The sequence below is a fragment of the Muntiacus reevesi genome, chromosome 3, assembly GCF_963930625.1.
Source record: "Muntiacus reevesi chromosome 3, mMunRee1.1, whole genome shotgun sequence".
NCBI lineage: Eukaryota > Metazoa > Chordata > Mammalia > Artiodactyla > Cervidae > Muntiacus > Muntiacus reevesi.
In genome coordinates this window covers 190231968-190255885 of record NC_089251.1, presented here as the reverse complement: position 1 = coordinate 190255885, position 23918 = coordinate 190231968, and the positions used below count along the sequence as shown (strand labels likewise).

The window sequence follows — 23918 nt, the reverse complement described above, 5'->3', positions numbered from 1 at the left end:
AATCTTTAAATGAATTATTTTAGATTAAATGAACATTATTCAATAAAGTATTTAAAACTAAATATATCAAATAATACCTATGCAACATTTATTCAATATACAAGCAATTTGTTGTATTTCATCTTATAAAATGTTTAAAATATTCTATTAACAAAAAATAAAATTGCATGCCAGTAGCTGGATCAAATTAGTTTTTAGCAGTAAGACAAATTTTGCTTTTATTAAATACAGAGGCAAAACTGATGATTTCTAAATAACTGAACGAGAATAATTTTTACATTTTTATATTTTAATGCTTTTTATTATTCTCTAATGCTGAATACTAGCATTCAACAGAGAATGTATATATACACTGTCATTTTTCTCATTATTTCTCACTTTGTATATTTACAAATATTTACATATTTTAGCTACATTCTATTGTCATTGTTAAAACACAAATAATAGTTTATTATGAAAATATGATTTACTAAATTGCCAGAATTTTGCCATAGATAAAAGTTAAGAATATTTCTATTTCTCCAGTGCTTTTGGGAATAGGGTTTAAACAGTGTGTTTCTAAGGCGTGGGGTGGGGGGAGCGGGTGGAGTGGCATGGGGAACCAGATACAATTTATAGATATTAGATAAGCTTTGTTAAAGCCTCTTTGAGTATATTTCTCAATAACTGAGAAAATATAATCTGTTAAGACCGATAATAAAAATTTTTTGCAAATCAGTGGTTTTCAATTATTTCCTTTCAATAAAATTAAGGGAATACCCAATTGCATTGTCAGCTGATAAAATAAAAAAAGACTTTTTGGGATAGATGACAGTGATTTTTTTTGCTTATCATTCAGAGGGGATACAACTAGATGAGTGTTATCTAATAGAAAACTCTGTATATTCTCTTTTATTTTTTATATGAACCCAAAATCTTTAAGGCTCTTATCCAAAGACTTCAAACTGGTGGGCAGTCTGAGTCTCTGAAAAGTCTGAAGAGACCAAAACTGTAAACTAACTAAATACGAAAACAATGTCAAGAGAAAAAGATAGGGGGCTGGATGCAATCCTGAGCCTGACCAGCAGGCGACACTGACTTCCGCTGATGTGACAGTGAATCTGATGTGTCACCTGGGCCGGGCCGCAGCACCCAGCTGTCTCATCAAACACCAGTCTAGGTGCTGCTGTGAAGGCGTCTTTCAGATGCGATGAACATTTCACCTGTAGACTCTGAAGAAAGCAGTACGTTCCGTACAGTGGGTGGGCCTCATCCAGACAGCTGAAGGCTGAATCCAGACTGAGTTCCCCAAAGCCGCGTAACTCTGCCTCAGGACAGCAGCACTGAAACCCCACGGGAGTGTCCGCCTGCAGAGCTTGGACTCGACCCTGAAATGTTAACCCTCGCCTGTGTTTCCAGCTTGCTGTACATAATTCAGACTTGACAGGCCCCACAATTGCAGAAGCTAATTCTTTCACATATAATAAATCTCTCTCTCTCCCCCCACTTCTGGCCCCAAAAGAGAGACAGATGCTCAATAAATATTACTGAATAAGAGAATGAAGGAAAGCACGTGTGTGTGTGCATGTGGTTGCATGTGTCTCTTTCTCTCTCCCCCTCCCCAACACACACTCATTCCTTCATTCACTTAATAATATTTATTGAGCATCTCTCTCCGAGACAGAGAGAAAGAGAACTCTCCTACTGGTGCTGTTTCCCTGAATAGCCCCAATACACTGGGAAAGGGTTCTACTGAGATCCATGCCTTGTCCATCTGCATAAGTAACTCGCACCATTTACTGCCATTAAAACAACTTGAATCTATGGTCTCCATTTATAAGCATCTCTCTGGGTATCACAGACACCATGAACAACTATCCACATAGACACAGGTTCTGTAGGCAATGACTAGAGGAACCTGGTGAGTAGAACAAGCTGTCTACAACAAAGTCCAGCAGGAGAAACATTGAGACACAGGTTTGGATGTAATGGTGACTGTGAGGAATGAAGAAATCAGAGCTTAGTATTAATAAGTAAGATAGTAAATGACTGGCTTAGAAAAATGGAAGAATTGGTGCCAAGTAGATTAAACTTAAGTATTAAATGGCTTTGTTGAGCCAAACAACTGAGAACATTACTACTGCCATTCTTGCTACCCATGAATTTTCAGAAGCTGAGATGCCTGAGCTGTTGCAAAATCTGCATCTTGGGTAGCCCACAACTGATGCGACTAGCCTTCCTCAGGGGTATTCCCTGTCTTTTATCCAATGTCATCTGTGTTTCTGAACAATGATGGCTCAGAGGTTAGACTGAAATTTTTATATTGTCATAGATAATCTCCTTATGAATAATTGAGTGTTGACTACACAAGTGACTTTATAGTTTAGCAATCATTTTCTAATTCTACTTTATGGTTTCTTTGCCTACTTTGGAAGAAGGCACTAGTAAATTAAATTGGACATCCTCACTGTAAATAGGAAAGCTTGGGAAATACAAACAGGCATAAAATATTCATGAGGATTCAATTCCCTAGAAATTTACCAGCAGTCCCCACTCCTATGTATTATAGAATTGAAATCTCAATTATACAAAGCCAGCTAATATAAGACAGGAAAATGATGCCAGGTAATCACAGTTACAAGAAATAACACTGAAAGCATCACCATGAAATAAAAATTATGAGCCCTTGAAACAAATCTGTTTTCTGAATAGAAAAACCAAAGCATAAAATAAGAGCATATCAATTGGAAAACTATATTATAATAGTATGAATGCAAAAACAAAAACAAAACGCCATTATCTCAAGTATCCTGTCTCTGTGCTGACCCATTTGGGCCTACTTACTTTTTGAAATATCAAGGGTATTCGAGTTCCTGGTACTTTCTTCTGATCTTGTTCTAACAATACCGTCAGTGGGACACAAAAAAGGCCAGAATCTGCAAAAACAACAACAAAATCTCTTCACTTTCATTAACCTATGAAATATTAATGCAAAAATGTTAAGGCACCAGATTCCTGATACTGTCATTCAATCAGAAAACTATATTGAGCACCTAAGCGGGTGACATTGTCTATCAATCAGGTAAACACAACTTAACTGGAAAATTTTGGTTTCACCTTATAGAGCAATCTAGCAAGCAAAGACAACTAAACTAATGATTATAGATCATCACCAAAATAATTAGAAAAGTATAAACTGTTACAAAAGAGAAATAGAGGGCTGTGGGAATAGGCAAAATATGCAAATAATTTACTAAATGTAATCAAATTAAAAGTTCTTGCTTAAAGTAAATATCACTCATCTCTTCCATACCTGACATTCAACATTCTATAATACAGCAAAGTATAAATATTTGCTTTTTGGAAAATCAGCCAAGATTATGAGCTTGCTCTATAAATGTTCTTCTTTAGAGAACATAGTAGATACTTGGTCTTTGTGAATTTAAATTTGTTGTTTTATATATTTGGGAATAACTCCAGAAGACATGACAGGCAATAACTTATAATTTTTCTAAATTAAAATTATATGCTTTCAGTCTGATGTGAGCATAGCTTCTACCCAGCACCTCCTACCCTACACTCATCAATGAGTGAACAGTTACAACAAAAAAGTGCAACATACATCATCGGGGAGATAGAAATCATTTGTGGGGGAAAAAAGGGGGATTATCCCATGATATGAAAACAGACATTGGAAATTGTGACATTCAGAAGAAATGTCAGTAACTTAGTAAATAACTTTTAGTTTAGGAATTAAGAAAAGCATAATCGTTAAGCATGTCAAATTCCAGTTTATAACATAAATATCTTAGATAAGATACAAAAATATAAAAAAGGTGGAAAGAAAATCTATTATATTAATAGTGATACTTTAAATGAGAATGGCTTAATATTTCTCTGTCTGGTAGGAGGCAATTCTGAGATAAAATTAAAAGGCCTCTCTAAGTCACTCTGAAAGTCTTGAACATTGAGTCACAACAATTTTTTTCCCACAATTATTTAAATTAAATTTTAATTTTGTATCTGGAGAAGACTCTGTGATGAGCTTTTGAAAAAGCATCTGCAGTCTTTATCCATAATGGACTTGTGGAAAACCAGAACTATTTGACTCAGAAATTCACCATCACAAGCCTTAAGCTAAAATACTCACTCAAAGGAACTAAACACAGAATGGGGTCTTCTGGGGCCCAGCATGGCAGAGAGGACTTGAGGGAAGGTACACTTCAGTCCTACAGAGAAATTGCCTCTAAAACTTACATCTTGTCTTTGCTAACGTTACCATAGCAACTCAATAATCCCCATTCTTGGTTTTTCTTTAAGAGATATCTTTAAAGTTAAATGAGATGTCAGAGATTCCTAAATAGTAAAGCTTTAACAACAGAAAATTATCTCGATTTTCAGATGAATAACATCTTGGGAAAAAAACAAGAACTGAGGAGGTGTTTGTTTTCTATTATATTATTAAAAAAACAGTCTATTTATATAATGGGGAAAGCAAGCTGATTACAAAGAAAAAAAAAACTATGCATACCCAAGAGATGCACAATTTAGGGATATTATATGCCAAACTCATGTTATTGTCTTCAAAGAGGGAAGAATATTTTTTGCAAAAGAGTTAAAAGTAGATTGTAAATGAACAAACTGACATACTACTGCCTGTTCATTTGCTATCAAATAAATAAAGCAAAAATAATTGATCAGGATTAACCATATTAAAGTCAGTTGTCAGGATCCAGTCTTAGAAATAAGTATATGTACCAAATGTTTTTAAATACAGCTTTCAAAGGAGAGAGCATGTAAGAATCCTTGATCAGAAGTCCCTTTTCTTTCCATGGTAATTAAATATTTGATTATGCCTTTATCGTCTATAATCTAGGAGACAGATTTATCAAATTACAAAAATTTTGGAAAGAATGTTTTGGAATCCGAACTTTAGATGTATTCATGTGCGGATTACAGGCAATTTGTTATGTGTGCATTTCCCACACCCCAGAAAGGATACTTCTAAAAAGCCAAGCTCATTCTTACTAGCTCAGGAGTAAATCCAACTGGTTTTTGTTTCCAAATTACCTTTTGTTTTGATTTTCACAGCTTTCTGTTGTTTCAGTTCAATACCCAAGACATCATAGAGGGCAGTCAGCTCAATTAGGGCTAAATGGCAAACTTTCTTCATGTCCTGGGGTGCCAGGTCACCAATCCTGGTGGTGCCTGTTTTGTCCTTTGGCACTCTGTAAGTCTAAAATAAACACCATTAATACAGTAAAGGTCTATAGAACCTAACCCCTTTTTAATGAAAGATGACAAAATTATAACTATGAAAAGAATTCATTCTCAAAGTGGTGACAATGAAACCCATGGAAGAATTTCTCCAGCCAGAATGAAGAGCAATCCTGTCATAATGATGATTCCAAACCTGCAGAGAGTCAATATGTGAAGTATGACAGACCGCAGAAGCAGACCATGTACTAGGAGTGTGACTATCAGTGGCCAAGAGGACAAGAGAGACAGTAAAACCAAAGGAGAGAACAAACAAGTTAACTGACCTTTAAGAGCCAAGAAAAATGACAAGTCAAGACAAGCTGTGAGGAGGAAGACAGAGGAGGTGAGGGAAGAGTGGGAGGAACCACGAGTGCGCCCGGTACGGTTCATCTGCACTGCTATTAACTGTCTCATGTATATATGTGGCCTTGTGTTGATATAATATTGTATATTCAGATATATGATACCCAAATAAGGCAGGTACAAAAGGACCGTGCATCACTGGGGGGAAGAGGAGAGCAGAAGGGAAACCAAAAGCAGGGACTTTAGAGCCTCCATCTACCAGTCATCTAACTGCCAACTCGCTGTGTGTGACTTCTGGCAATTCTATAACCGCTCCTTTTTGTAAAATGTACATGCAAAAGCCATATCCTAAAGCAGCAGTTTTCAAAGTGTGGTCCAGGGAGTCATGTAGGTACCCAATACTCTTTAAGGAATCTAAAGAGGTCAACTTCCACTTCCAGATGTTCAAGCTGGATTTAGAAAAGGCAGAGGAACCAGAGATCAAATTGCCAATATCCGTTGGATCATTGAAAAAGCAAGAGAATACCAGAAAAACATCTACTTTTGCTTCATTGATTATGTCAAGCCCTTTGACTGTGTAGATCACAACAAACTGTGGAAAATTCTTCAAGAGATGGGAATACCAGACCACCTGACCTGCCTCCTGAGAAATCCGTATGCAGGTCAAGAAGCAACAGTTAGAACTGGACATGGAACAACACACTGGTTCCAAATAAGGAAACGAGTACGTCAAGGCTGTATATTGTCACCCTGCTTATTTAACTTTTATGCAGAGTACATCATGTGAAATGCAGGGCTGGATGAAGCACAAGCTGGAATCAAGATGGCTGGGAGAAATATCAATACCTCAGATACATAGATGACAGTACCCTTATGTCAGAAAGCAAAGGCTAGAGCCTCTTGATGAAAGTGGAAGAGAGGGTGAAAAAGTTGACTTAAAACTCAAATTCAGAAAACAAAGATCATGGCATCCAATCCCATCCCTTCATGGCAAATAGATGGGGAAACAATGGAAACAGTGAGAGACTTTATTTTTATGGGCTCCAAAATCACTGCAGATGGTGACTGCAGCCGTGAAATTAAGACGCTTGCTCCTTGGAAGAAAAGCTATCACCAACCTAGACAGCATATTAAAAAGCAGAGACGTTACTTTGCCAACAAAGGCCTGTCTAGTCAAAGTTATGGTTTTTCCAGTAGTCATGTATAGATTTGAGAGTTCGACTATAAAGAAAGCTGAGCACTGAAGAATTGATGCCTTTGAACTGTGATGTTGCAGAAGACTCTTGAGAGTCCCTTGGACTGCAAGGAGATCAAACCGGTCAATCCTAAAGGAAATCAGCCCTTAACATTCACTGGAAGGACTGATGCTGAAGCTGAAACTCCAATACTTTGGCCACCTGATGTGAAGAACTGACTCACTGGAAAAGTGCCTGATGCTGGAAAACACTGAAGCCGGGAGGAGATGAGATGGCTGGATGGCATCACCAACTCGATGGACATGTGTTTGAGTAAACTCCAGGCGTTGGTGATGGACAGGGAGGCCTGGTGTGCTGCAGTCCATGGGGTTGCAAAGAGTTGGACAGGACTGAGCTACTGAATTGACTGAAGAGGTCAACACTATTTTAATAACACTAAGACATTACCTGCCTTTTTCACTCTTATTCTCTTACGGTATATAGAGGAGTTTTTCAGAGTTTTTACAAGAAATGTGGTATTGCCAACAGACTGAACACAGAAGCAAATATGAGAATCCAAACGACATCAACTCAAGCCAGACATTAGAGAGTTGCTAAAATGTAAAATGCCAGTAGAGTATATTAATGCATATATATGAAATTTAGAAAGACGGTAACGATGACCCTATATGCGAGACAGCAAAAGTGACAGAGATATAAAGAACAGACTTTTGGACTCTGTGGGAGAAGCGAGGCTGGGATGATCTGAGAGAATAGCATTGAAACATGTATATTGCTGCTGCTGCTAAGTCGCTTCAGTCGTGTCCGACTCTGTGCGACCCCACAGACGACAGCCCACCAGGCTCCCCCGTCCCTGGGATTCTCCAGGCAAGAACACGGGAGTGGGTTGCCATTTCCTTCTCCAATGCCTCAAAGTGAAAAGTGGAAGTAAAGTCGCTCAGTTGTGTCCGACTCACAGCGACCCCACAGACTGCAGTCCACCAGGCTCCTCCGTCCATGGGATTTTCCAGGCAAGAGTACTGGAGTGGGGTCCCATTGCCTTCTCCGAACATGTATATTACCATATGTGAAATAGATCACCAGTCCAAGTTCGAGGCATGAAACACAGCACTCAAAGCCAGTGCGCTGGGACAACTCTTGAGGGATGGGATGGGAAGGAAGCTGGGAGGGGGGTTCAGGATGAGGGACACATGTACACCCATGGCTGGTTCATGTCAATGTCTGGCAAAAACCACTATAATATTGTAAAGTAGTTAGCCTCCAATTAAAATAAAAAAAAATTTTTTAATTAAAAAAATAAAATAAACAAATTAATTAAAAACAAACAAAAATTTGCTTTGGAAAAATGACTATTTTTAATAAAGATATTATTTATGTTCCCCATAATATTATATTTTAAATGGATTAATAGTTTAAATTTTTTTCAATTTTCATTTCTAATATGGGCTTCCTTGGTGGCTCAGATGGTAAAGAAACTGACTGCTGTTTGTTTTGGAAAATACAACTTTTTCATAAAAATGTTATTTATGTTTACCATAATAATAACTTTTAAATGGATTAATAGTTTAAATTTTTCTATTTTAATTTATATCATGGTAAATATCCATAGATATAACTGACATAAAGAAAAGCACCCCCTGTTCCTCCCCACTACACAGACAGTATTTTTAATTATTCATCAAGAGAAACTATTCCCTAGTCTACATATTTATATTTCAGAGCTCAAGAGCGCAGTCAGTGACCAACTTCCACAGAATTCAATCCAAAGAAATTCTTTACATTCCAAAATCACTTTGTACCAGCCTTCTTCATCTCCTTAGAGTCTTTCAAGGAATCGCAGCTTCTGTAGAAATCTGTTTATGCCTTCTTTCTTAGGCCAGCCAGGGCAAACACAGAGAGCTGCAGCCTATAGGGAGACAGTGAATGCTCCCACAATACGGAATCACAGATTCCTGGCCAGAAGGCCATGCCTCTGAGGTTTCACCAAAGCAGTGCAAAGGTGCGGCAGTTATTCTCCTCAACACCAACATCTGTCCTGACTGATTAGATAAAATCTTTTTGAGGTCCTCAATAATTTTTTTAAGAGTCTAAAGGGGTTATAGGACCAAAATGTTTGAGAGTTACCATCCTAGAACATTTCCTAAAACCTACAACTTTTGGCAATTAAGCAGCTAATTCCTTTCAAGCAAATTCAACTCTAAGAGAATCTTCTATAGTTTGCTGTGGAACCTTTGACAGAACTTTCTTTAGAATCTGCTATATTCTCAAGAGAGTCCACTATAGGAGAAAAGAGATAATTCTTCTATTTTTGTGATACATTTTCCCCATAAAAACATTAAAAGAACAACAGTAGATATTATTCATATTCAGCCTTAGTGAATGTTCAGCATAATTTCCAAGGTCAATAGTACAGTGCATAGGAGTTGAGGACATGCAGACAGGTATCACGGTTTTTCTTTTAACTATTACTGCAAGGTAAGACAAAAATGGTAATACTCATTTTGATAAATAGTTTTTCATTTTATCCTGCAAAAGTTCCAATAAGATAAGTATTATTACAGCATATTCTACATGGGGAAACTGAGGCTCATTAAGAGTCTAAAGTGAAGTGAAAGTGTTGGTGCTTAGTTGTTCCGATTCTGTGAAACCCCAGGGACTGCAGCCCTCCAGGATCCTCTGTCCATGGGATTTCCCAGGTAAGAATACTGGAGTGGGTTGCTATTCCCTTCTCCAGGAGACCTTCCTGAACCAGGGATCAAACCCAGGTCTCCAGCATTGCAGGCAGATTCTTCACTGTCTGAGCCAACGTCCACACAGCCAGTGACATAAGGAGGCAAATTCAGATCTTTTAAATCCTAAATTCAGTAGTCATTCTGTCCTGCTCCACTTTCCTCATACCCGCAATAGGCAGGAGGAATCGAGGCTGACCAGTATTGATGCAGGACAAGAAACCCTCAAGGACAGGAACCCTGTCTTAACCACCTCTGTATGCCCACTGTCCCACAGCCCTGATACATTGCAGGAGTTCTGTCTCCGTGTATTCATTGAATGAAGATAAACACCCAACAGGGAGAAAAGCAGAGAATCAAGCTCAGGGAGGGGTGGGGTCACTGGCTTGATGCTCCCCCAATTTCCTGTGATTTATACTGAGCTTCATTTTCAAATCACACAAAACTCTCCCCATTTTCTTCTTGCCTGGTCCAGAGTTCTGCTAATTGCTCTGTTTTCTGAAGGACTGAACCAATACTATTTACCAACCATTTATTTTAGAAAAGAAAAAAAAGTCCTATGTGCTTCATTAAAATCAGTTGCATCTGGTCTAATAAGCCAAATACATGTAATATAATTATTTAAAGCATTACCCAAGGTAAATGTTTAAAGAAACCTGAAATATTATTCGTTCAAACATTCGATTTACCTAGCAATATGTCATGAGCTTTATTTATTTATTTATTTAACAATGTACTTAATGAAAGGACTTAGTTCTTTATCCCAATGTTTAATTCATAGCAGGAGTTTTAAATATTTATGAAGTTTCATGTCATTTTTGTTTAGTTAATAGACTGGATGGTTCAGTTCATTGGCTAAGAGAAGGCAGTGCAATTTCAGCAAAAGGAAAGCTCTTTACCTTTTGAAAAATGTGCTTTTAAAAGGGGAGTGAAATAAAATTTTTCAAAACACATAAGGTCTTGGCTCCCATGTGTCACCATAAATTAATCAGGCAGCTCTCCCTGGGTGCACCCCTCTTCTGTAAGCTTTGAAATATGAGGGGCCTGTTAGAAACCTTACCAGTAATGACATACTTGACTTTTTCACTCATCAAGTCACTCTAGCCTCAACTCGGAAAGCAAGAGAATCTACTCTTACTTGGTCAATTTCCACAGATGACTTCTTATTACCTGCTAGGAAATTCATTTCTTACCTAAGATTTTTCCATGTGTAAAATGTGATTTTATTATAGTATTTCACTTACTATCAACCTAGAGAACCTAGAACTTTTCTAGATAAATGAAATTTTAGGAAACTTTCATATTTACAGTTTTTAAAAAGAATTTTTAATGGCAAGGAATAATCATAATTTAAACTTTTCTTGAAAATTCAGGATCATGATCCTACAGCCATCTCACACATTTGTGCACAAATGTGTGTCTGTCTTAGGTTCTCATTCTCCTTACTCTATCCCAAATCAACATTTCTTTTACTGTCCTTCTGCTTCCTCCAGAGACGTTTCATTTTCTAGCAAACTCCCAACTTGGGCCTCCATGCAAGCCTTCGGCCTTCAGTATTCAAAGAGCTTTGTTACAAGACAAGCAAAGTCACCATAAAACGTGAATTTACTTGAATTAAACATAATTCAGTAAGAATCCAGAATACACTGAATAAAGACAAGAACTAGTACAGCTCTCAGCACAGTTATCATTTCAATACTATGATCTTAACAATTCCTAAATAAACTCTTATTGATTTTAGTCTGCCAAGATAGGATAAAGGAGTGCTATTAAATTTCTACTGTATAGATGGATTTGGCATACCAGAATCTTATTCATGTAACCTCCCACGCTATCCTGAAGTTGTCAGTAGCACCAAAACAAGGACACTTAAACTCACTTCTAAGTTAAATGAGCATACACCTTTAGGGCACATGTCATCAGGATCTTCCAGAAAAATTCCAGCTTCAAAAGATTAGGCAGTTAAGCCAAGATTTACCATGCACCTCCTAATCTCTCTAACTCGCAACTTTGTATGAAAGGAGAATCATAATATCTATCTCATAGAGATCACTTGATAAATGAGCAAAGTAATTACACAGCATACTTTCTAAGATATTATGGGTACATGAAACACAATATATAATAGCTAATTTTCATCCTAACACACATTAAAGTTATAAAACCTGATCTCCAAATTTAAGAGGAGAAATTTGAATCTGCTGTGAGAGATCATAAAGAATTAACAAAGACTGCTCAATGCCGATAAAAAAAAAAAAGAAGCAAATACAAAATGAGGTCAACAAAGAACAATGTATTACATAAAACCCACTGCTTATTCACAGAAGCTGGAAACCATGGAGTAGAAATGGAAACTAAGGTTTTATCTGCTTAGACTCTCACCTCAGAGTGAGGAATATAAATATTTACCTCACCAACCATGTTTATGACTTGTAGAAAACTTACAGCATACACACGCTTTCCAGAAGATATACAAATACGTAAATGGTTGTATAGATAAACTGATGCATATATACATAAATAAGTGCATAGATACATTGACAATAATTATCAAAAGTGTTGAAAATTCTGAAAGAGATGGGAATACCAGACCACCTGACCTGCCTCTTGAGAAACCTGTATGCAGGTCAGGAAGCAACAGTTAGAATGGACATGGAACAACAGACTGGTTCCAAATAGGAAAAGGAGTACATCAAGACTGTATATTGTCACCCTGGATATTTAACTTATACGCAGAGTACATCATGAGAAACGCTGGGCTGGAAGCACAAGCTGGAATCAAGATTGCCGGGAGAAATATCAATAACCTCAGATATGCAGATGACACCACCCTTATGGCAGAAAGTGAAGAATTAAAGAGCTTCTTGATGAAAGTGAAAGAGGAGTGTGAAAAAGTTGGTGTAAAGCTCAACATTCAGAAAACTAAGATCATGGCATCCAGTCCCATCACTTCATGGCAAATAGATGGGGAAATAGTGGCTGACTTTATTTTTCTGGGCTCCAAAATAACTGCGGATGGTGACTACAGACATGAAATTAAAAGATGCAAAAAAAAATAAATAAATAAAAAATAAAAATAAAAGATGCTTACTCCTTGGAAGGGAAGTTATGACCAACCTAGACAGCATATTAAAAAGCAGATACATTACTTTGCCAACAAAGGTCCATCATCAAGGCTATGGTTTTTCCAGTAGTCATGTATGGATGTGAGAGTTGGACTATAAAGAAAGCTGAGCACCCGGAGAATTGATGCTTTTGAGCTGTGGTGTTAGAGAAGACTCTTGAGAGTCCCTTGGACAGCAAGGAGATTCAACCAGTCCATCCTAAAGGAGATCAGTCCTGGGTGTTCGAAGGACTGATGTTGAAACTGAAACTCCAATACTTTGGTCACCTGATGCAAAGAGCTGACTCATTGGAAAAGAACCTGATGCTGGGAAAGATTGAGGGCAGGAGGAGAAGGAGATGATGGAGGATGAGATGGCTGGATGGCATCACCGACTCAATGCATGTGAGTTTGAGTAAACTCCGGGAGTTGGTGATGGACAGGGAGGCCTGGCATGCTACAGTCCATGGGGTCGCAAAGAGTCGGACACGACTGAGCGACTGAACTGAATGGCATCTTAACAGTTTAAAAAACGATTTTATATATTTTATTAATGTAAGTTTGAAAACAGGAAAGTGCTAACAGTAAAGCTAGATATTGAGTTAGACCCCAAAGGATGGGTTAAGGATGATAAACACAGAACAACAGAGGGGTAGAAATGGGAAGGTCACTTTAAGCTTGAGGCAAAACATGAATAAAATCTAGAAAGTAGGTGAGCAAAAATCAGTTTGCTAGCAATGAATAAAGTGAGAGAGGAAGTTTTGTCTTTAACTTTCTGAAGTAGAAATGAATTCCTTTTATATTCCACTGTTTGAATCAACAACTTAAAAGTCAACAGTGTCTTGATCTTGTTTAATTAGACTACTTTCACTTAAACTCCCTTCCATCTGTTGAGAAGACCATCACTGTCATTTACTTATCTGTCACATAGTGTGGCATGTGGGATCTTAGTTCCCAGATCAGTGATCAAACCTGCAGTGGAGAAGACTATCACTTGTAAAAGATACTTTTGCTAAGGATGGTCTGGGAGCCTGATTTATCTCTTTAGGTCACATGACGCAAATGCCTTTACTTTTCCCACTAAGCATGAAAATAGATCCTTAAAAATTTTTGATAAAGCCTGAAAACAATCTAGAAACCCATTGTCAGATGACTGGTTGAATAAATTGTGACAGAGTTTCATAACATGGTACAACGTAAAAATTAAAAAGAATGAAAGATATTTCTCTATACTACTGTGGAGTGATCTCCAGGACATGCTGCTAAATCATAAGTAAATAATCAAGGGTGTATCTATCTAAGAATGGAAGGACAAACCATCAAATTAAAATAAAAAGGAACTGACCTGTAGGGTAAATTAACCTATAAAGGGGAGGGAGAGAAGAAGGTGATGGCTCAAGAATGGAAGTAAGACTTCTAATACACCTTGGTTTTAATTATGACCTTGGACCACTTAGATAATTCACATGTTTACAAAACACAATTAAGTTTCAACAAAGCAATCCCTAAACATTCAATATAAAATGAAATTAACCAACTGGGTATACAGTGAGTGGCATAACCATATGGAGAATAACTATCCTAAACAATCTGAAGCAGACTAATTTGATTATTACAGTCCTTTTGGAATAAAACCCTAAGGATACAACCAACTGATAAAAAGAAAACAAGTTTAAACTATTTTTTGGTTATCATATTGTTGATAGCAGTGTTAGCATTTCTATTCTGAGAATGCTGTGCAATAATAAAGGATAAAACACACAAGCAATTATGTGATATTCTAATTATATTATCTGCTGTATCCTCAGAACCACTATTCTCAGCATGGAAGAAAGAAGATACAGATGTACTTCTGTCTTCTGTAAAGGCTTTAAGCAATAACCAACTCAGAGAAGGGAACGTTCCTAGTGTTCTGAACACAGTAACAAAAGTATATTTCTACTAAGTAGAAACAGTGTTTCTTGAGGAAATAGATAATTCTAGGTTTGGATCTATGAAGTGATGGGACTAGATGCCATGATCTTAGTTTTTTGAATGTTGAGTTTCAAGCAAGCTTTTTCTCTCTCCTCTTTTCACTCCCATCAAGAGGCTCATTAGTTCCTCTTCACTTTCTGCCACTAGAGTGGTATCATCTGCATATCTGAGGTTGTTGATCTTCCTCCCAGCAATCTTGACGCTACCTTTTTATTCATCCAGCCTGGCATTTAGCATGTTGAACTCTGCATAGATGCTAAATAAGGAAGATGACAATATACAGCCTTGTCATCCTCTTCTCCCAATTTGGAACCAGTCCATTGTTCCGTGTTCAATTCTAATTGTTGCTTCTTGACCTGCATACAGGTTTCTCAGGAGACAGGTAAGGTGTTCTGATATTCCCATCTCTTAGTCAATGAAATAGAAGTAGATGCTTTTCTAGAATTTTCTTGCTTTTTCCATGATCCAACAAGTGTTGGCAATTTGATCTCTGATTCCTCTACCTGTTCAAAACCCAGCTTGTATATCTGGGAGTCTCAGTTCACATGCTGCTGAAGCCAAGCTAGAAGGATTTTGAACATTACTTTGCTATCATGTGAAATGAGTGCAATTGTGTGATAGTTAGAACATTCTTTGGCATTGCCCTTCTTTGGGATTGGAATGAAAACTGCCTTTTTCCAGGACTGTGTCCACTTGTGACATTTGTTAACATATTGAGTACAGCACTTTAACAGCATCATCTTTTAAAATTTTAAATAGCTCAGCTGGAATTCTGCCACCTCCACTAATTTTGTCCATAGTAATGCTTCCTAAGGCCCACCTGACTTCAACTCTAGGATGTCTGGATCTAGGTACGTGATGGCATCATCATGGTTATCGAGGTCATTAAGACCTTTCTTATGTAGTTCCTCTGTGTATTCTTCTCTTCTGCTAGGCCCTTACCATTTCTGTTCTTTATCATGCCTATCCTTGCATGAAATGTTCCCTTTATATCTTCAATTTTCTTGAAGAGATCTCTAGTCTTATCCATTCTACTGTTTTCCTCTATTTCTTTGCAATGTTCATTTAAGAAGGCCTTCTTACTTCTCCTTGCTATTCTCTGGAACTCTGCATTCAGCTGGGTAGATCTTTCCCTTTTTCCTGTGCCTTTTGCTTGTTTTCTTTCCTCAGCTATTTGTTAAAGCCTGCTCAGACAACCACATTAAAAACAAGACAAAACTAAGATCATGGCATTCAGTCCCACCACTTCATGGCAAAATAGATGGGGAAAAAGTGGAAGCAATAACAAATTTTCTTTTCTTGGCTCCAAAATCACTGTGGACAGTGACTGCAGCCATGAAATTAAAAGGCAATTGCTCCTTGGAAGGAAAGCTAGGACAAGCCCTACATAGCATATTAAAAAGCAGAGATAACACTTTGCCAACAAAGATCCATATAGTCAAAGCTATGGTTTTTCCAGTAGTCATGTACAGATGTGAGAACTGGACCATAAAGAAGGCTGAGCACTGAAGAGTTCGTGCTTTTGAACTGTGGTGCTAGAGAAGATTCCTGAGTCCCCTGGACAACAAGGAGATCAAACCAGTCAGTCTTAAAAGAAATCGACCCTGGATATTCATTGGAAGGACTGATGCTGAAGCTTCAATACTTTGACCACCTGATGTGAAGAGCTGACTCACTGGAAAAGACCCTGACATGCCAGTAAAGATTGAAGACGAAAGAAGAAGGGGCAGCAGAGGAGGAGATGGTTAGATGGTACCACCAACTCAGTGCACATGAATCTGAGCTAACAGCGGAGGACAGAGGAGCCTGGTTTGCTACAGTCCCTGAGGTCACAAAGAGCTGGACACAATTCTGTGACTGAACAAGAACGACAGCATGTCTCGAGCAAAAAATATGCTGAAACACATGAGAAATTATCTCTAGGGTCATGTCACACATGTATAAACGTGAGTTAAGATACTATTTTTACAAAGAAAATTAAAACGACACCAGTTGGTCATTAATGAAAGGTACTAGGGAATCTAAGAAAAGAAGAAAAAAAGAAAACTGGTAAATGAAAGTTAGAAGTAACCCCTGAGAAAGTGAAGTTTTTCTTAAGAGAGATATTCAAATTAATAAATGAAAAAAGAAATTAGAACATGATTTTATAACCATTAATAAATGGAGATAAGTACTGATCAGCAGCCGCTGCTAATTTCACAAACGAGAAAGACAGAGATTTTGTATCTCTTGCTACATGATCACAAGAAGTAATCTTGACTAAAAAAAAAAAAAGCATGAATCTGATAGATCTAGAGTCAACCAATCTACAAGAAAGAGAAGAACATGGGAACAGAATTAGAAACTTAATAAGCAGGTTTCTTCAACAAATTCTCAGAGGAGGAGAATGGGAGGAAAGAAGTGAAAAAGGATAGGGGAAAAGATCTTAATGAAGAGATAGAGGGAGCCAGAGACAGAGATACACTGACAGGAGGAGGAAGGAAGGGAGGGAGTAAAAGCTTCTTGAAAGGCACTTTCAGCCAACTCAACCAACTGCAATGCATGAACTTTATTTGGATTCTGATTCAAACACACTGCAAAAAAAAAAATATGAAATTTGCAATACAATATGAAATTTAATAATTAGATATTTGAAATTAAGAATTGCTAGCATTTTAAATAGGTACAATAGTAGCAATATGAATTAAAAAGTAACCCTTTATCTTATAGGGAACTGCTTGGGGGTGTGCACAGGACAGAACTAGTCATGGGCTAGTGAACGGTTGGGGCTTGGTGGAGGGTTCATTATACTATGCCTATAGCTTTTATGTATGTGAAATCTTATAAAATAAGTAAGTGTATTTTTAAAAAAATATAAGACATTCGGTATCAATGAGAACACTCAGTACACAGAGGTTGGTTAAATACAATATGCTTCTGAAAAAACAAAGGTTCCTTGAAGAAATAGATTTTTCCTAATCTGAGGGGACAAAAGTACAAGGTGAGCCTAGAACATCTTGTACCAGAAAGCAGAGGAGTAAACGAGGAGTACATGTTAAAATGGCAAAGGAACCAGCTTGAAGGGCTGCCTTTGGTCAAACTTGGGTAAATTTAAATGTCAAAGAAAAACAGTAATGATTTATTAAACACTGAATGAAAAAAGGAAGCTTCTGCACAGTGACATTCAAAAAACAAAAAGAGAAAAGGGAGGAAAAGCAACTATCACAGAAGACTGCCAGCCAGTCAATACAGAGGGAATAATACAATGAGAAAAATCACTGTTTCTCTAACACTAGTCTATTTTTTCAGGTAGGGATTACAAATGCATGGTAAAACCACTGGATAATAGGTTATTACTGGCAGATAGGCTATCCATTCTGTTTCAAGGATCACAAATTAGCATTAGTTACCAACAGGAAAAGGTATTTTTACAATGAGGACAGAAGGTGATACTTCCCAATAAGAGGGCTATCTGACATCACACACCTCCTTCTGATGATGCGATGGGAGGCATAAACAATCTAGGCATCTAGGTTTGCCAAAACTGTTGAACTTGAATTCAGTCATCAAAAACAGACAAAATCAGAAATTTGATTTGGACTCTTTAAAATATACAGAAAAACCAGAGGATCTAATCTAAATTTAAGAAACCAAAAAAGATATGACATCAAACACAACCCATAACCCTTGTTTGAATCCCAGGTAGAGTGAGGGAGAACCCATTAGGACAATATTGTGACAACTGGGAAATTTTTAATATGGTCATATATTAAAATATAATTGTTTTAATGACCAAGTTCTTAAGCATTACAACTGCTTTGTTTAGTATGGCCTTGTTAGGCTTAAAAAAAAAAGTGTATATGGCATGACCTATACATAGGTAGATACAGAAAGTAGTGAAAAGTGAAGGTGGTAGCTGCTTAGCTGTGTCTGGCTCTTTGCAACCCCATGGACTGGAGCCCGCCAGGCTCCTCTGTCCATGGAATTCTCCAGGCGAGAATACTGGAGTGGGTTGCCATGCCCTTCTCCAGGGAATCTTCCTGACCCAGGGATCAAACCCAGGTCTCCCGCATTGCAGGTAGACTCTTTAGCCACTTGAGCTACCCGGGAAGCCCAAGAGTAAAAGTTGTACAATGTTATAATAAATGGTGAATGGGATCTACAGGGAGGCTGTAGGGGTGTATTCTATACTATTCTTTCAACTTTTCTAGGGACTTAAATTTTTCAAAATAAACAGCTTATGAAAAATGTAATCTGATAGTGACATCTGAATAGTGCACTACATACCAGTAACATGGCATCGTCACCTTTGCTCCTCTGGATCTTCTCTCTGGAGCTCTCTTTCTGACTGACAGCTTGTTCTGCAAATGATACCTCCAGGTTGATGTCTGTTTCAGAGGCAGGTGCCTCTTTGGGCACCCGTGGGGTTAGGTCCTTTCCACCAACACCTAGGTGAGATGCCTGGTCTGGGAACAAAATAAAAGACTTCATTCTTGTGTTTTGGTTACTTCTTTAAAAAAAAAACAAACAAACTTCTAACACATCAACTGTATAAACCTTTAGGAAAAGTACTACTTACTGTAAGCAATAATTAACCCTTCTTTCCATAGTAAAACATATACTCAAGGAATCCTAACAATGGCACATGGGGGATGGAGGAGGCAAGGTGGGGACCAGAAAGCCGGAATCGTGGAATCTCTCTCTGAGGTCACAGTTCTTAGATTGAGTTCAATTCTAAAACATTCCTGGATGATCCCAAGCTCTGAATGAAAAACTCATAACAACTTACTAAATTAACTGTTGTTTTATATTATACTGGGAGATAAAAATTTAGTAAACTTCATCATTGTTTTACTTTATACTCAGAAATAAGAAGAGAAGGTGGTTAGTTTTACTCTCTTAAAACCCTGGTGGCTCAGACAGTAAAGAATCCACCTGAAATGCAGGAGACCTAGGTTTGCTCCCTGGGTCGGGAAGATCTCCTGGAGAAGGGGATGGCAACTCCCTCCAGTATTCTTGCCTGGAGAATCCCATGGACAGAGGAGCCTGGCAGGGTAGCGTCCACAGGGTCACAAAGAGTTGGACATGACTGAACAAAGGTTTTTAAAACTATGATATACCATTTAATTTCCTCACAGCGGAACAGATTTCTGAATAAGATTTCCTTCACGCCCTGCATGTCCTTTCTGGAATGCTATCTATCTATCATAGCAAAAATTCCAGGCACCAAGAATATTCACAGTGGGAGTCAGTTCTGGAGGTACCTGGATCAGGAATCAGATTATTATAGGGATTATAACAGTTCTTACAACTATAAATCTAGTCAAATGAGTTCCAGGTATTTACATCAACACTTTAAAAAAAATTTAACATTTTTTTTTTCTTGCTTTATTTGCTGTTAATCCTCTTGGGGGGTGGGGAATAATACTTGAAAACTTCTTTGCTGAAAACATCAGGTTTAAGCTCGGAAGAAAATACTTCTAAATTTGGCTATTTGATAAGTTTTTGGTTTTAACACAACTCACACTAGAAAAACACCAGGCATCAATGACAGGATTACTGTCATTTTCTCACTGTGACCTTTAATTCATGGTGAGCGGCTCTAGATTACATCAGTAAGCTTATGCGCAACATTCAAATGCTTATATACTAACACAACAAGGTGATAGAAGGTAAGTTAATTTTTAAATTTAATAGATGTTATATATACGCATTTACTATTAAAAGTCAGATGCCTTCAGAAAATATATTTTTATTACCTTCTATATATTTTCTATATTTATAGTCATTTAAATAAAAAACACAAAAGTTATTTTACTCAAAAGAAAATAAGAATAAATCTAAATCTAGCCTTTTTCACTCCCACTTAATAAGCAGGGTGGGCTGCATGCGTGTAGGACTTTCCAAGTGATTGGTACGGGCCCCGCGGGTTTAATGCTCTGCTGTTGCCTTCTTGAAGTTTGAATGAGAAGCTCTACATTTTCAGTTTGCACTAAGCCTTGCAAATTATATAGTTGGCCTGGGTCACATCTCAGAGTTAAGAAAGTAAGAAAGAACTGACCTATGTCAAGTCCAAAAATAAGAGTAAATCTGGAGCTCTGATTCTATTTATCTGTTCCTAACTATGCTACATTATGCTTTTTCAACAGCCTCTGACAATTTTATTTAAAACTAAGGATAACTAGACCTCTCTCTGATTAATTTTTAAAGTATTAACTTAAATGTCAAAGCACAATTTGAGTTTTATTTTCCCACTGGTTTATACTACTTTATGTTTTACTGTGAATATGTATGTTGGTTTCCTAGGAAACCATTTTGAGAGGAAAAAACTGATTAGCCATTTTCTTAAATTAGAAGCTACCTTTCCAAAACCTGAGTGTTTATGAACAAGCATGTTAAATGGACTCCCTGTTCTTAACAGCCCCACATCAGACCTACAATAAACACTACCTCCCCCACCACACACAAATAAATGTTCTGTGCCGAATTCAAAACTGAGGAGAAAAATTATAATTAAGTTAGAATACGTTTAAAACATATGAATTTCCTCCAAATATTAGCAAAAACAAAAAGCACAAAATAGAGAAGGATTAAGGATTAAATGATAACTCCAGTTAAGGCAGATAGCAGGAAAAAGAGTTTCAGGATGATATAAGAAATGGATGGTTAATTCGCTAATAAAAGTATTTATGAATTAATCATTTACTCTCCCTGGTGGCTCAGGGTAAAGCGTCTGCCTGCAATGTGGGAGACCTGGGTTCGATCCCTGGGTCAGGAAGTTCCCTTGGAGAAGGAAATGGCAACCTACTCCAGTAATCTTGCGGGGAGAATCCCATGGACGGAGGAGCCTGGTAGGCTACAGTCCACGGGGTTGCAAAGAGTTGATACGACTGAGCGACTTCACTTTCACTTTCTCAAGGAGAAATGTTAATAGAGAATGCTGAGATAAACCTTTTGGCTCTTCAAGCCCTGAAGTGTAAATAATACAGTTTTAATCTATTTTCTCCTTTGGTTTTTAAAGTGGACAATAGCACCAAGTTACAACTATTTTAAAAAACTCAAAGTTTTTCAACTGTCCAAAATAATCCCATGTCTTTATTAAAAAAAATAATTTGCTTCCTCCATGGAACTCAAAAAAAGAAAATATATATTACATGAAAGTTTTAAAAATTATTTGGGCATTATTAACACTTCTAAATGTATGTATTGGCTGATTCATGTCAATGTATGACAAAACCCACTGAAATGTTGTGAAGTAATTAGCCTCCAACTAATAAAAAAAAAATTAAAAAAAAAAAGAAAAGAAATTCTCAAATAAATAAATAAATAAATAAATGTATGTATTAAACATTGGTCTTTCAAATACATAATGTTGTGCAATTTGGTGAGAAGATTGATATGTAGCAGTAGATAAATGAATTTGAAATGCAACAACCCTGGCATATAACGTTAAAATGTTATAATTTTCATTTAGAATAAGTAACTTTCATAGAACATGCATAAAAGCCCAAGTGTAGAGAAAACATTTAAAATAGACTATGTAGTTCAGGTTTTCATATTTCTAGTGGAAAGAGCTCCACTTTTGAACTTCAGACAATATTTTCCATGCATTTCATTCAGAATCTTTCAACGTTTGCATAACGCTGGGGAATGCACTGGCTAGCAAAAGAGCTCGGCATTGCCCAGAACAGGTGCGGCAGTAAATCCTCAGTGACTCGGATGGCGTCATACACATTATCTTATTATTCTCACTGGAGGCTCTCTGCCCACATCATAGGATTCCAGCAAAAGCAGATGTAAATCAGGCAGCAAGCTTGTCACATTCCAGCCGGCTGCCGCAAGCTCGGCTGGAAAAAGCTGCTACAATGAGCCCGTCTTCCAGAACGTCTGTTTACATAGGCTATATCGCATCTCTGGCAAAGGAGGAAAACACCAAGAAAGGACAATGTTTCCTCAGTATTCATTCAGCAACTGCCAGTCGTTCTTTCCCAAAGCCCAAAACATACTGACACTGGCACAAAAGGTTCATCTGTCTCTCTTGACAACCCAGCTCTCTGCCCAGCCAGCAAGGGCTATTCCAGCCTGCCTGCCGTTCCAGGGTCAGCAGGCACACAGGCCTGGGGAAACACCCAGTCGTTTTAATCTGATATACTTATGTAACTGAAGAAATTTCCACAGAATAATAAAAAGCAGGGGCTTTTATGAATACAAATATAAATATATAGACTCGTGTCAATATATGCACATATATGTGTCTACATATGCATATATATATACATATACACACACATATACATATACACACACATATTATGTGTGTGTATCTATTTGAAGGCAGGGGTACAGGAGAGAAGTTCTGAGATAAAAGCATGGAAGGAAAGATAAAGATATTAGATGCTTCAAGACTCCCAAATGTCCCAAAGTGTCAAATTTTCTTTTCTAGGCCTCCAAAGTCACTGCAAATGGTGACTTTGTAGCCATGAAATTAAAAGACGCTTGCTCTTTGGAAGGAGAGCTATGACAAACCTAGACAGTGTATTAAAAAGCAGAGACATCACTTTGCTAACAAAGGTCCATCTAGTCAAAGCTGTGGTTTTTCTGGTAGTCATGTATGGAAGTGAGAGCTGGATCTTAAGGCAGGCTGAGTGCCGAAGAATTGATGCTTTCGAACTGTGGTGCTGGAGAAGACTTTTGAGAGTCCCTTGGACTGCAAGGAGATCCAACCAGTCCATCCTAAAGAAAATCAACCCTGAATATTCTTTGGAAGAACTGAAGCTGAAGCTCCAATACTTTGGCAACCTGATGTAAAGGGCCAACTTGTTGGAAAAGACCCTGATGCTGGGAAAGATTGAAGGCAGGAGGAGAAGGAGGCAACAGAGGACAACCATGGGCAAAAATCTGAGCTAACTCTGGGAGATAATGAAGGAAAAAGGAGCCTGGGGTGCTGCAGTCTATGGGGTCACGAAGAGTTGGACATGACTTAGCAAATGAACAACAACAGTAATTTTGGACAAACTTTTGATTTTTATAGGAAGGTTGGGAACACTTCCTAGGCCTCCGCAGTCTTCCTGACACTCTTCCTTCACTACTTCCAATCCAAACATGACACTACTAATGCCATGAACACCCCAGGTGCTGGGTATTAAGAAAATAAACAAAAGCAAAGTCCCAATCGGGACTCAGGCAGCCATTAACCATCTTTGTTATATTATTTAAGTAGCAACACATTAAGGATTAATCTATGACCTTAATTTAGAACATTTTTCCTTTTTGTAAATCCATTAAATAGCTTTAAATTCTTTCTTGTTAAGTACTAATAAATCCTTACTATTTATTTTCAACCATGCCTTGAATTTCTAATCCATTTCTGAAATAACAGATACAGAAAAAGAAATG

At 37.5% G+C, this 23918-nt stretch overlaps 1 protein-coding gene across 2 annotated transcripts in view; it reads right to left on the bottom strand.

Moving 5' to 3' along the window:
- ARHGAP18 (Rho GTPase activating protein 18) overlaps positions 1–23918 on the bottom strand; it is a 193693-nt gene that overhangs the window by 33870 nt on the left and 135905 nt on the right. For both annotated transcript variants that reach the window (XM_065931348.1, XM_065931347.1), the window contains exons 5-7: positions 18810–18988; positions 5050–5215; positions 2824–2915 (exon numbers count right to left, since the gene is read on the bottom strand). In XM_065931348.1, the coding sequence (XP_065787420.1) occupies positions 2824–2915; positions 5050–5215; positions 18810–18988 (437 nt within the window). The remainder of the gene's footprint in view (positions 1–2823; positions 2916–5049; positions 5216–18809; positions 18989–23918) is intronic.